The sequence below is a fragment of the Heptranchias perlo genome, chromosome 45, assembly GCF_035084215.1.
Source record: "Heptranchias perlo isolate sHepPer1 chromosome 45, sHepPer1.hap1, whole genome shotgun sequence".
Classification (NCBI taxonomy): domain Eukaryota; kingdom Metazoa; phylum Chordata; class Chondrichthyes; order Hexanchiformes; family Hexanchidae; genus Heptranchias; species Heptranchias perlo.
Window position 1 is genome coordinate 3868921 of NC_090369.1, and position 14469 is coordinate 3883389.

The 14469-nt window shown below is 56.0% G+C and overlaps 1 protein-coding gene across 1 annotated transcript in view; it reads left to right on the forward strand.

Annotated features, from left to right (window-relative positions):
* LOC137306843 (plexin A3-like) overlaps positions 1-13831 on the forward strand; it is a gene marked incomplete at its 3' end in the record, with an annotated part of 143370 nt that extends 129539 nt beyond the window's left edge. Inside the window, exons 21-25 of the mRNA XM_067976241.1 lie at positions 2736-2882; positions 6258-6417; positions 8144-8247; positions 9314-9410; positions 13641-13831. Coding sequence (XP_067832342.1) covers positions 2736-2882; positions 6258-6417; positions 8144-8247; positions 9314-9410; positions 13641-13831 — 699 coding nt within the window. The remainder of the gene's footprint in view (positions 1-2735; positions 2883-6257; positions 6418-8143; positions 8248-9313; positions 9411-13640) is intronic.
* Between the last annotated feature and the right edge of the window lie 638 nt (positions 13832-14469).

Below are 14469 nucleotides of genomic sequence, written 5' to 3' on the forward strand. Positions count from 1 at the left end.
TGTGGAACTCGCTCCCACAGGGAGTGGTCGAGGGGAATAGAATCGATGGGTTTAAGGGGAAGCTCGATAAACACATGAGGGAGAAAGGGATAGAAGGAGAGGGTGAGATGGAGTCGGGAGGGAGGAGGCCCGTGTGGAGCATAAACACCAGCACGGAGCAGTAGGGCCGAATGGCCTGTTTCTGTGCTGTAGACACTCCGTAATTCTACCTCTGTGACCGAGCTTTGTTTCACCTGTCTTAATGTCTCCATCTTTTGGCTCAGTGTCAGCTTTTTTTGTCTGACTCATTCCCACTACGTCCAAGGCACTATACAAATGCACGGTTGCAGGTTACGTGCTCAAGCCCCGGACCGGGCCTCGAACACACGACCATCCGACTCCAGGACGGGAGCGCGTCCCCCTGACTGAGCCAAGCTGTCTAAGTTAACAGGCGTCAAAATGGCACGCAGCAAGGGGGAATCTCTGAATTCTTAGTTGGAAGTGACGGGGCTGTCAGTGGGGGGGTGACCCAGCGAGGGCAGCGGGTCGCTCTGACTGCCTGGAGGCCGGTCTGAGTGATGGAGTGGGAATTGACACTGACGGAGAGTCGGTCTCCCTCCCGCCAGACGACCGCTCGAGCAATTACGTCCCTAATCCATCACTCACCCGTCACCAAGACAGCAGCGAGATCGCCACGACCCTTGCCAGCTGTTGACTGCAACTCTTTCTGCTGCTGTGATGGAATCATCGAATGATACAGGGGCAGGAGGAGCCATTCGGCCCATCGTTCCAGCAACTGTCTCAAATTTCCAAAGTGTAAGAACCTGCCGATTTCTTGCCGGGGGTTTGGTGAGGGGGGGGGATGGTGTGTACGTCTCCCTCCGGGGATCCTTACCCCCACCACTTGTTCTGACGGCGAGCTGTTCGACTGTGGGGGGCGTCGCGGCCGAATCCGATCGGGTCCTCGGATAGCGAGCGGGAACGGAGGGGGTCGGTGGGGGGGGGCTTGTTGTTGGGGGGTGGGGTGGGAGAACCCTGAGCTGATTCTGTTCCTCCCTGGCCCAGGGGCTCCGAGGGCAGATGTCGCTGCCCCTTCCCTCCCACGACCGACAATCCCAGCTGAGATCAGCTAACCGGGACCGGGAAGCGGAAACTTTTATCTGGACGCAGCAGCAAGGGGTGGGGGGGTTAACTTTAAAATCGGGGGATGCGCAAAAGGCCGGAATTGGAGGAGCGCGGAGATCTTGGGAGGGTCGTAGGGGCTGGAGGAGGTTACAGAGATGGGGAGGGAGGGGAGGGTGAGGAGGGATTTGAAAACAAGGATGAGAATTTTAAAATGGAGGCATTGCCGGACCGGGAGTCAGTGTCGTTCAGCGAGCACCGGGGGGGTGATGGGAGAACGGGACTCGGTGCGAGTTAGGATACGGGGGGGCAGCCATGTTTTGGAGGATGCTTAAAGAGAGGGTGTGTCGGGTTACCTGCGAGAAGAGGACGCAGCAGTCCCTGCCCGCGATTCTACGCCCGTGAGATCGGAAACGCCCGCCATTTCCCGATTTCAAACGCAGCGAGCTAACGGGAGCAGGACCGCTTGGCCCCCCCACCCCCCCGATTAGTGAGGGAGCCCCGAAATGACGGGAGGGCCGGACGGGAGCAGATTGACATTGCGTCAAGGCGTTCTGGAGAATTTGCTCCGCCCGCCGTTTTAGCCAGGGCGTCCAGACGGCAGCACGAGCAAGAGACAGAGCGTCTGGGGTTAAACACATCGTTCAGCAGAGCAGGCAGAGTCCAGCCCTCAATCTGCCCCCCGCTCTTTGGGCCACCGTTAGCCCATCTCGGCCGGCTGTGAGAGAGCGGGGGCGGGGGGCAGGTGCCAGTCCAGGCCCGTCTCCTGCCAGAACAGCGCCAGGCGTCTGAGCGCAAAGCGGCTGGGCAGACACGGCGGCTGGCTGCTCAGGGAAGCTGTGTGCGGCCTAGTGCCTGGTCTGCTGGGTGCTCAGGCTTATAAATCAGCCAGCTACAAAGGGCCACGTTCGCTCAGTCGGGTCTCCCCAGCCACCTCTCTCGTGTTCAGTTCTCCCTCCGCCGCCCCCTGCCATCGCCATCGCCTATACTGGCTCACATCTTGGCCTTTTGCAAACCAGTAAACCACCTCAATCAATCCTTCAGATTTTCACTCATACTGCACTTTTTTTATTCTCCTGAAAGGGGTGCAGTCGCACTGATGCCAGCCACCCTCCCAGTACCACGCCCAGCTTATGGAATCGCACAGCCCAGACTGAGGCCGCTCAGCCCATCGTTCCCGATGCCGGCTCTTCGAAATTAATTTCAAATATTTCTCCGATTCCCCTTTTTGAAGGTTATTATTGAATCTGCTTCCACCGCCCGCTCAGGCAGCGAATTCCAGATCAGAACAACTCGCTGCGTCAAAAAAATTCCTCATCTCTCCCCCTCTGGCTCGTCTCCCGTTTATCTGAAATCTGCTTCCCGACCCTCCTGCCCACCGTTTCTCCTTATTTACTCCATCAAATCTCGAACACCTCGATTAAATCTCCTCGCTGAGGAGAACAACCCCGGCTTCTCAAGTCTCTCCGCGTAACTGAAGTCCCTCATCCCTGGTACCGTTCTGGTAAATCACCTCCGGCCCCCTCCCCAAGGCCTTGACGTCCTTCCTAAAGCGCGGTGCCCAGAATTGGCCACAATCCTCCAGCCGGGGCTGAACCCAGCGATTTGAAACCCTTGCTCCTTCCTTTGTGCAGGAGTGCGTGGGGGAGCCACTGTTCATGCTGTACTGTGCCATCAAGCAGCAAATGGAGAAGGGGCCGATCGACTCGATCACCGGGGAGGCCCGCTACTCCCTCAGCGAGGACAAGCTCATCCGGCAGCAAATCGACTACAAGATGCTGGTGAGTCCTCGCGAGGCGGGCGATGGGGCTTTTTTTTTTGCGAATTTCCGCTAACTGTGGCAAGGCGTCCTATTGCCTGGGAGGGGGAGGCCATAAGAACATAAGAAATAGCAGCAGGAGCAGGCCATTCGGCCCCTCGAGCCTGCTCCGCCACTCAATCAGATCATGGCTGATCTTCGACCTCAACTCCACTTTCCCGCCTGATCCCCATATCCCTCGATTCCCCAAAAATCTATCCATCTCAGCCTTGAATATACTCAACGACTGAGCATCCACAGCCCTCTGGGGGAGAGAATTCCAAAGATTCACCACCCTCTGAGTGAAGAAATTCCTCCTCATCTCAGTCTTGAATGGCCGACCCCTTATCCTGAGACTATGCCCCCTGGTTCTGGACTCTCCAGCCAGGGGGAAACAGCCTCTCAGCATCTACCCTGTCGAGCCCCCTCAAAATCTTAGATGTTTCAATGAGATCACCTCTCATTCTTCTAAACTCCAGAGAGTATCGGCCCATTCTACTCAATCTCTCCTCATAGGACAACCCTCTCATCCCAGGAATTAATCTAGTGAACCTTCATTGCACCGCCTCTAAGGCAAGTATCTCCTTCCTTAGATAAGGAGACCAAAACTGTACACAGTACTCCAGGTGAGGTCTCACCAGAGCCATAAATATGTGACAGTCACCAATAAATGAAGGGGTTTCGATAGGGTAGACGTAGAGAAGGTGTTTCCACTTGTGGGGGAGACCAGAACGAGGGGGCCATCAATATAAGAGAGTCACTAATAAATCCAATCTGGGAATTCAGGAGAAACTTCTTTACCCAGAGAGCGGTGAGAATGTGGAACTCGCTCCCACATGGAGTGGTCGAGGGGAATAGAATCGATGGATTTAAGGGGAAGCTCGATAAACACATGAGGGAGAAAGGAACAGAAGGAGATGGTGATAGGGTGAGATGGAGTAGGGAGGGAGGAGGCTCATGTGGAGCATAAACACCGGGATAGCCCAGTCGGGCCGAATGGCCTGTTTCTGTGCTGTAATTTCGATGTAGTTCACGTTCCACTTCAGGGACCCTACAATTTGCATTAACCATAATCTGGGGAATCGCCACCACCCAGTGCGGTGAATGGGATCTTCGTTAAGCCTGATAATGGGCGTGTGAATGGGATCTTCGTTAAGCCTGATAATGGGCATGTGAATGGGATCTTCGTTAAGCCTGATAATGGGCATGTGAATGGGATCTTCGTTAAGCCTGATAATGGGCGTGTGAGTGGGATCTTCGTTAAGCCTGATAATGGGCGTGTGACTGGGATCTTCGTTAAGCCTGATAATGGGCGTGTGAATGGGATCTTCGTTAAGCCTGATAATGGGCATGTGAATGGGATCTTCGTTAAGCCTGATAATGGGCGTGTGACTGGGATCTTCGTTAAGCCTGATAATGGGCGTGTGAATGGGATCTTCGTTAAGCCTGATAATGGGCATGTGAATGGGATCTTCGTTAAGCCTGATAATGGGTGAGTGAGTGGGATCTTCGTTAAGCCTGATAATGGGTGAGTGAGTGGGATCTTCGTTAAGCCTGATAATGGGTGAGTGAGTGGGATCTTCGTTAAGCCTGATAATGGGCGTGTGAGTGGGATCTTCGTTAAGCCTGATAATGGGCATGTGAATGGGATCTTCGTTACGCCTGATAATGGGCGTGTGAATGGGATCTTCGTTAAGCCTGATAATGGGCGTGTGAATGGGATCTTCGTTAAGCCTGATAATGGGTGAGTGAGTGGGATCTTCGTTAAGCCTGATAATGGGTGAGTGAGTGGGATCTTCGTTAAGCCTGATAATGGGCGTGTGAATGGGATCTTCGTTAAGCCTGATAATGGGTGAGTGAGTGGGATCTTCGTTAAGCCTGATAATGGGTGAGTGAGTGGGATCTTCGTTAAGCCTGATAATGGGCATGTGAATGGGATCTTCGTTAAGCCTGATAATGGGCATGTGAATGGGATCTTCGTTAAGCCTGATAATGGGCATGTGAATGGGATCTTCGTTACGCCTGATAATGGGCGTGTGAATGGGATCTTCGTTAAGCCTGATAATGGGCGTGTGAATGTTTCATTCCATGGCCCAATCCGAGATCCCGTCCTGTCGAACGTGGGCTACGTCTGGAGGGAGCATTGTTCTCTTTTTGCTGACTCGCTCTGGGCTGACCTATTGGCGGATACCCACTTGTGACAGCTTCGGGATCAATTTGACAGAATGGCACAGAAAATTGGATTGATTTAAGTGCGATTTCCCTTCCCCTGTAAAGTTCTCGAGTTGGTCAAGCTGTCTCACTCCCAGTCCACCGAAACCAATGGCCTCCTCCAATTCCGGCCTCTTGCGCATCCCCCGATTCCCATCGCTCCACCATTGGCGGCCGTGCCTGGGCTCCAAGCTCTGGAATTCCCTCCCTAAACCTCTCCGCCTCTCTCTCCTGCTTTAAGACGCTCCTTAAAACCGACCTTTTTGACCAAGTAACTTACCCTAATATCTCCTTATGTGGCTTGGTGTCTATTTTTGGTCTGATTTACGCGCCTTGGGACGTTTGGGCGCTATATAAATGCAGGTTGGCGTTGTACGGTTATGAGCCCAAGCCATGGAGTGGGGCTCGAACTCACGACCTTCCAACCCACATTGTTGTTGTTGTTCATTCTTGCTTCACTAGGTGGCACCGTTGCCACTTTTTTGTAAAACTCCTGTCCAGAGGAGGCGCTGTAGCCTCTATCAGCCTGTTACAACAAACACAGCTCACAGATAAAGTAGATTATCGCATTAACCTGGAGCAAGGCCTGGGGAGGGGGACAGTTGTGTACGGGTGAGGTTCCCACTGCGTCAGGTGTCAGCCGTGCCTCAGTGGGTCTCGCTTCTGAGTCAGAAGGTCGCTGGTTCGAGCCCCCGCTCCACGGACTCGAGCCCCATAATCCGGGCCCGACACTCCCCCCGGTGCCAGGACTGAGGGAGCGCCGCACTGTCGGAGGGGCCGTCTTTCGGGATGAGACGTTAAACCGAGGCCCCCCGTCTGCCCTCTCGGTTGGATGTAAAAGATCCCACGGCCGCTATTGGAAGAAGAGCAGGAGGAGGGGAGGGGGAGTTCTCCTGGTGTCCTGAGGCCAAAATTTATCCCTCAACCAACATCACTAGAAATACAGATGATCTGGTCATTTATCACATCGCTGTTTGTGGGATCTTGCTGTGCGCAAATTGGCTGCCGCGTTTCCTACATTACAACAGTGACTACACTTCAAAGAAAAAAGTACTCCATTGGCTGTGAGGAGCTTTGGGACGTCCCGAGGTGGTGAAAGGGGCCGGAGAGATGCAAATTGCTTTCTAATCTTCTTTGCTTTTTGCAGACGCTGACCTGTATGTGTGCGGAGAACGGGAACGCCACCCAGATCCCCGTCAAGGTGCTGAACTGTGACACAATCACCCAAGTCAAGGACAAGCTTCTCGACGCGGTCTACAAAGGGATGCCCTACTCCCAGCGGCCCAAGGCGGAGGACATGGACCTAGGTACGCCCATTTGGGGGTGGGTGGGTGGGAGTGGGGGGGACGGCGGGGTGGAGGTATATGCGGGAATCGCGCGAGGGCAGGAAGGAATGGGCTCGGATGTGACGCTCCGCCCATGGTCGAATAGTTTGCGCCTTTGGGTCCCGCATGAAGAATGGTCACCCGGGGTGGGGGAGCAGAGGGCTGCCGTACCCCAACAAGAGTGAGCGTCTTCAGGAGGGAGGGGGAGGTGGAGAGAATCACTGTATTGCATCGAATGTACAGCACAGGAACAGGCCATTCGGCCCAACCGGTCTATCCCGGTGTTTATGCTCCACACGAGCCTCCTCCCTCCCGACTCCATCTCACCCTATCACCATCTCCTTCTATTCCTCTCTCCCTCATGTGTTTATCGAGCTTCCCCTTAAACCCGTCGATTCTATTCCCCTCGACCACTCCATGTGGGAGCGAGTTCCACATTCTCACCGCTCTCTGGGTGAAGAAGTTTCTCCTGAATTCCCCGATTGGATTTATTAGTGACTCTCTTATATTGATGGCCCCTCGTTCTGGTCTCCCCCACAAGTGGAAACACCTTCTCTCCGTCTCCCCTATCGAAACCCCTTCATCATTTTAAAGACCTCTCTCAGGCCACCCCCTCAACCTTTTAGAGAGAAGAGCCCCAGCCCGTTCGGCCTTCCCCGATAAGTGAAAACCTCTCGGTTCTGGTGTCATACAATCATAGAATCTTACCGCACAGAAGGAGGCCGTTCTGCTCTTTGTATTTTGCTGGCTCTGTGAAAGAGCTGTCCGTTCGTCCCTGTCCCCAGCTTTGTTCCTATAACCCGGCAAATTAGTCCTCGTCAAGTAAACGTCCAATCGCCTTTTGAAAGTTTCGGTGGAATTGGCTCTTCCAGGCTCTGCGTTCCAGGTCTAAACAACCCTGTGCGTGAATAAATTTCTCTTCATCACTCTCTCTAATTCTTTTTTCCCAATTATGTTCACCCCTGGTTACCGACCCACTTGCCAGAGGAAAGAGTTTCTCCCCACTTGCTCTATCGTGATTCTGAACGCCTCTGTTAAATCTCCCCTTAACGTTCTCTGCTCTGAGGAGCACAACCCCAGTCTCTCCACACAACTGGAGTCCCTCATCCCTGGTACCATTCTAGCAAATCTCCTCTCTAAGGCCTTGACATCCTTCCTAAAGTGCGGTGCCCAGAATTGGACCCAATACTCCCGCTGGGGTCTAACCAGTGTCTTGTAAAGATTTGGCATAACTTTCCTTGCTTTTGTAATCAATGCCCCTATTTACAAAGCCGAGTATCCCATACTTGGCGCCTTAGAGCAGGGAAGGTTGAGAGGAGATTTGATAGGGAGTGTTCAAAATCATAAAGGGTGCAGATAAAAGTAAGTAAGGAGAAACCATTCCCACCGCTTTTTTACACTGCGATTGACCTGGAACGCGCCGCCTGAAAGGGTGGCAGAAGCAGATTCAATCGGGGCTTTCAAAAAGGAATTGGATAAATACTTGAAGGGGCTACGGGGGAGTGGGGCCGACCGGATTGCTCTCACGAGCACGTGCTCGAAGGGCCGAACGGCCTCGCTCTGTGCCCGCGACCGCCTCTCCTTGTGATCCTTCCCTTTGCGCCTCCTCCAGCACCTCGCGTTCCTTTCAGTTGGGGTTGACGTCTGCAGAACGGGGGTTGAGGGGTTGATTTGTGGTTTGCTTTTTGTCGTTCTCGGTCCTGCGCAGAGTGGAGTCAAGGTCGGGGTGCACGGGTCATTCTCCAGGACGAGGACGTCACGACGAAAATCGAGTACGACTGGAAAAGGCTCAACACGCTGGTGCACTACCAGGTGCGTGGAACGGGGGGGGGGCCGCTCGGCCCCTCGGGCCTGCTCCGCCATTCTATCACGTGGCGGCCGATCCCCAGATTGTGCCCTCTCGTCGTCCGGGATTTCCCCCGCCTCCTCAGCTCTGCGGAGAGATTGGAGAAACTGGGGTCTTTCTCCTCAGAGCGGAGACGGCTAAAGGGGGAGATTCAGTCGAGGTGCTCAAAGTCACGAGGGGGGTTTCGAAGTCAGTGAGGAGAAACGGTTTCCACTGGCAGGAGGGTCGGTAACCAGAGGACGCACAGATTTAAGATCATCGGGGAAAGGAGCCAGAGGAGGAGATGAGGAGACATTCCTGCCTGAAAGGGCGGTGGAAGCAGATTCAATAATAACTTTCGAAAGGGGAATCGGAGAAATACTTGAAGGGGAAAAATTTGCAGGGCTACGGGGGGAAAGAGCATGGGGGAGTGTGGGACTAATTGGGACAGCTCTTTCAAAGAGCCGGCACAGGCACGATGGGCCGAAAGGCCTTCTCCTGTGCCGGATCATTCTCTGTATCTACCCGATCGAACTCTTATATCATTTCAAACACCTCGACTACATCGCCCCTCAGGCTTGTAAACTCAAAGGGAATACAAGCCTAGTCTATCACAGTGGGTACAGCACAGGCGGAGGCCATTCTGCCCATCGTGCCTCTGCCTATGCAACCCGTCCATCGTTTTTCCCCCCCCCCCCAACTCCACCCACTGCTCTTCTTCCAATAGCGGTCGTGGGATCGTCTCACATGCGCCCGTGGGGTCCTGTGCTCAGCTGACGCTGCACTTTAAAGCAGGGGTCACTGTCGGAGACCACCACATGACCCAGAGGCAGGCCGGGCGCACGACCTGGGAGTCTCCCTGGCCCCGCAGGGCGCAGTGCACCCCTTGCCGGAAGGACGTGCGGGAGGAGTGGGGGGGGGGGGGGGGGGGGGGAGACAGGATCGGTCTCGCGATTCCCCCCTTGGCTGAATATCTACCTACTGACGCTCGGCTCGCTTGACCGAGGTAGAAGCTGGAAAATGCCCAGCGTTGACTGGCTTACTTTCTCGCAGGTCACCGACGGATCCGCAGTGGCCCTGGTTCCCAAGCAAATCTCTGCCTACAACATCGTCAACTCCTTCACCTTTACAAGGTCGCTCAGCCGTTACGGTAAGCTCTGCCGCCGAACCATCGTGTTTGTGGAGTGTTCGTTCGTCAGCGGAATCGTGTCTCGTCTTCTGTCTCGCAGCGCAAGAATTGTTAAGGACAGATCATTAGGCCAAACAAAAGGTTGCGTTTGATAGACCAGCCCCATCTTCCCTAACTTCTCCCCGTATCTCTCAATCCCACCTTCTCCCCGTATCTCTCAATCCCACCTTCTCCCCGTATCTCTCAATCCCACCTTCTCCCCGTATCTCTCAATCCACCTTCTCCCCGTATCTCTCAATCCCACCTTCTCCCCGTATCCCTCAATCCCACCTTCTCCCCGTATCCCTCAATCCCACCTTCTCCCCGTATCTCTCAATCCCACCTTCTCCCCGTATCTCTCAATCCCACCTTCTCCCCGTATTCCTCAATCCCACCTTCTCCCCGTATTCCTCAATCCCACCTTCTCCCCGTATCTCTCAATCCCACCTTCTCCCCGTATTCCTCAATCCCACCTTCTCCCCGTATCCCTCACCCCACCTTCTCCCCCTATCCCTCATCCCCCACCTTCTCCCCGTATCCCTCAATCCCACTTTCTCCCCGTATCCCCCAGCCCCACCTTCTCCCCGTATCCCCCAGCCCCACCTTCTCCCCGTATCCCCCAGCCCCACCTTCTCCCCGTATTCCTCAATCCCACCTTCTCCCCGTATCCCTCAATCCCACCTTCTCCCCTTATCCCTCATCCCCCACCTTCTCCCCGTATCCCCCAGCCCCACCTTCTCCCCGTATTCCTCAATCCCACCTTCTCCCCGTATCCCCCAGCCCCACCTTCTCCCCGTATTCCTCAATCCCACCTTCTCCCCGTATACCCCATCCCCACCTTCTCCCCATGTCTCTCAATCCCACCTTCTCCCCGTATCCCCCATCCCCACCGTCTCCCCATGTCTCTCAATCCCACCTTCTCCCCGTATCCCCCATCCCCACCTTCTCCCCATGTCTCTCAATCCCACCTTCTCCCCATGTCTCTCAATCCCACCTTCTCCCCATGTCTCTCAATCCCACCTTCTCCCCATGTCTCTCAATCCCACCTTCTCCCCATGTCTCTCAACCCCACCTTCTCCCCGTATCCCTCATCCCCACTTTCTCCCCGTATCCCTCAATCCCACCTTCTCCCCGTATACCCCATCCCCACCTTCTCCCAGTATCCCTCATCCCCACTTTCTCCCCGTATCCCTCAATCCCACCTTCTCCCCGTATACCCCATCCCCACCTTCTCCCAGTATCCCTCATCCCCACTTTCTCCCTGTATCCCTTATTCCCACTTTCTCCCCGTATCCCTCATTCCCACCTATCCATCTTCTCACCATATCCCTGAATACCACCTGAGAAGGCGGGTAGGTGGGATTGAGGGATATGGGGAGAAGGTGGGTGGGTGGGATTGAGGGATATGGGGAGAAGGTGGGTCGGTGGGATTGAGGGATATGGGGAGAAGGTGGGTCGGTGGGATTGAGGGATATGGGGAGAAGGTGGGTCGGTGGGATTGAGGGATATGGGGAGAAGGTGGGTGGGTGGGATTGAGGGATATGGGGAGAAGGTGGGTCGGTGGGATTGAGGGATATGGGGAGAAGGTGGGTCGGTGGGATTGAGGGATATGGGGTGAAGGTGGGTCGGTGGGATTGAGGGATATGGGGAGAAGGTGGGTGGGTGGGATTGAGGGATATGGGGAGAAGGTGGGTGGGTGGGATTGAGGGATATGGGGAGAAGGTGGGTCGGTGGGATTGAGGGATATGGGGAGGAGGTGGGTCGGTGGGATTGAGGGATATGGGGAGAAAGTGGGTGGGTGGGATTGAGGGATACGGGGAGAAGGTGGGTAGGTGGGATTGAGGGATATGGGGAGAAGGCGGGTGGGTGGGATTGAGGGATATGGGGAGAAGGCGGGTGGGTGGGATTGAGGGATATGGGGAGAAGGTGGGTGGGTGGGATTGAGGGATATGGGGAGAAGGTGGGTGGGTGGGATTGAGGGATATGGGGAGAAGGTGGGTGGGTGGGATTGAGGGATACGGGGAGAAGGCGGGTCGATGGGATTGAGGGATATGGGGAGAAGGTGGGTAGGTGGGATTGAGGGATATGGGGAGAAGGCGGGTCGGTGGGATTGAGGGATATGGGGAGAAGGTGGGTCGGTGGGATTGAGGGATATGGGGAGAAGGCGGGTCGGTGGGATTGAGGGATACGGGGAGAAGGCGGGTCGGTGGGATTGAGGGATACGGGGAGAAGGCGGGTCGGTGGGATTGAGGGATACGGGGAGAAGGCGGGTCGGTGGGATTGAGGGATACGGGGAGAAGGCGGGTCGGTGGGATTGAGGGATACGGGGAGAAGGCGGGTCGGTGGGATTGAGGGATATGGGGAGAAGGCGGGTCGGTGGGATTGAGGGATATGGGGAGAAGGTGGGTCGGTGGGATTGAGGGATATGGGGAGAAGGCGGGTAGGTGGGATTGAGGGATACGGGGAGAAGGTGGGTAGGTGGGATTGAGGGATATGGGAAGAAGGTGGGTCGGTGGGATTGAGGGATATGGGGAGAAGGCGGGTAGGTGGGATTGAGGGATACGGGGAGAAGGTGGGTAGGTGGGATTGAGGGATATGGGGAGAAGGTGGGTCGGTGGGATTGAGGGATATGGGGAGAAGGCGGGTGGGTGGGATTGAGGGATATGGGGAGAAGGTGGGTCGGTGGGATTGAGGGATATGGGGAGAAGGTGGGTGGGTGGGATTGAGGGATATGGGGAGAAGGTGGGTCGATGGGATTGAGGGATATGGGGAGGAGGTGGGTGGGTGGGATTGAGGGATATGGGGAGAAGGTGGGTGGGTGGGATTGAGGGATACGGGGAGAAGGTGGGTAGGTGGGATTGAGGGATATGGGGAGAAGGTGGGTGGGATTGAGGGATACGGGGAGAAGGTGGGTGGGTGGGATTGAGGGATATGGGGAGAAGGTGGGTCGATGGGATTGAGGGATATGGGGAGACGGTGGGTAGGTGGGATTGAGGGATACGGGGAGAAGGCGGGTAGGTGGGATTGAGGGATACGGGGAGAAGGCGGGTCGGTGGGATTGAGGGATATGGGGAGAAGGTGGGTAGGTGGGATTGAGGGATACGGGAAGAAGGTGGGTCGGTGGGATTGAGGGATATGGGGAGAAGGTGGGTAGGTGGGATTGAGGGATATGGGGAGAAGGTGGGTCGGTGGGATTGAGGGATATGGGGAGAAGGTGGGTAGGTGGGATTGAGGGATATGGGGAGAAGGTGGGTGGGTGGGATTGAGGGATACGGGGAGAAGGTGGGTCGGTGGATTGAGGGATACGGGGAGAAGGTGGGTGGGTGGGATTGAGGGATACGGGGAGAAGGTGGGTCGGTGGGATTGAGGGATATGGGGAGAAGGTGGGTAGGTGGGATTGAGGGATATGGGGAGAAGGTGGGTGGGTTGGATTGAGGGATACGGGGAGAAGGTGGGTCGGTGGGATTGAGGGATACGGGGAGAAGGTGGGTGGGTGGGATTGAGGGATACGGGGAGAAGGTGGGTCGATGGGATTGAGGGATACGGGGAGAAGGTGGGTCGATGGGATTGAGGGATACGGGGAGAAGGTGGGTCGGTGGGATTGAGGGATATGGAGAGAAGGTGGGTAGGTGGGATTGAGGGATATGGGGAGAAGGTGGGTGGGTGGGATTGAGGGATATGGGGAGAGGGTGGGTCGGTGGGATTGAGGGATATGGGGAGAAGGCGGGTGGGTGGGATTGAGGGATATGGGGAGAGGGTGGGTGGGTGGGATTGAGGGATATGGGGAGAAGGTGGGTAGGTGGGATTGAGGGATATGGGGAGAAGGTGGGTGGGTGGGATTGAGGGATATGGGGAGAAGGTGGGTGGGTGGGATTGAGGGAAACGGGGAGAAGGTGGGTGGGTGGGATTGAGGGATACGGGGAGAAGGTGGAAGGTGGGTGGGTGGGATTGAGGGATACGGGGAGAAGGTGGGTGGGTGGGATTGAGGGATACGGGGAGAAGGTGGGTCGATGGGATTGAGGGATACGGGGAGAAGGTGGGTGGGTGGGATTGAGGGATATGGGGAGAAGGCGGGTGGGTGGGATTGAGGGATACGGGGAGAAGGTGGGTGGGTGGGATTAGGGGGCTACGGTGGGTTTGGAGACTGACTAACTTTGCCACGTCGGCCGTACGAGAGTCTTACGGCCGTTGCCCTTTTCTTTCCGCCCCCAGAGAGCATGTTGCGGACCGCCAGCAGCCCCGACAGCATGCGTTCCCGCGTTCCCATGATCACTCCCGACCAGGAGACAGGCACCAAACTTTGGCATCTAGTGAGGAACCACGATCACATGGATCAGAAGGAGGGAGACCGCAGCAGCAAGATGGTGTCCGAGATCTATCTGACCAGGCTCCTCGCCACAAAGGTACCCACTCTCAGTCTCACTTAAAGCACCTGCTTGCACTCCACCCGATTCCATGTCTAATCTCTCCTCTCTCTCCATTCCCTCTCTCCTCTCCCTCTCCGTTTGTCTGAATGTGACTCCTCTCTCTCCTCTCTCCCCCTCCTCTCCCCCTCTCTCTCTCCCCCTCTCTCTCCCCTCTCTCTCCCTCTCCCCCCTCTCTCTCCCTCTCCCCCTCTCTCTCTCTCTCCTCTCACTCTCTCCCTCCCCTCTCTCTCTCCCTCTCCCCTCTCTCTCTCTCTCCCCTCTCTCTCTCCTCACCCTCTCTCATCTCATTCTCTCTCTCTCTCCCTCTCCCCCCTTCCCTCTCTCTCCCTTTCTCTCTCTCACCTCTCTCTCTCCCCCCTTCCCTCTCTCCTCTCCTCTCTCTCTCTCCCCCCCTCTCTCTCCCCCCCTCTCCCCTCCCTCCCTCTCTCTCTCTGCCCCCTCTCTCTCTCCCTCTCTCTCTCCCTCTCTCTCTCCCCCTTTCTCTCCCCCTCTCCCCCCTCTCTCTCCCTCTCACTCTCTCCCCCCCTCTCCCTCTCTCTCCCCCTCCCTCTCTCTCCCTCTCCCCCCTCCCCCTCTCCCCCCTCTCTCTCTCTCCCTCTCCCCCTCTCCCCCCA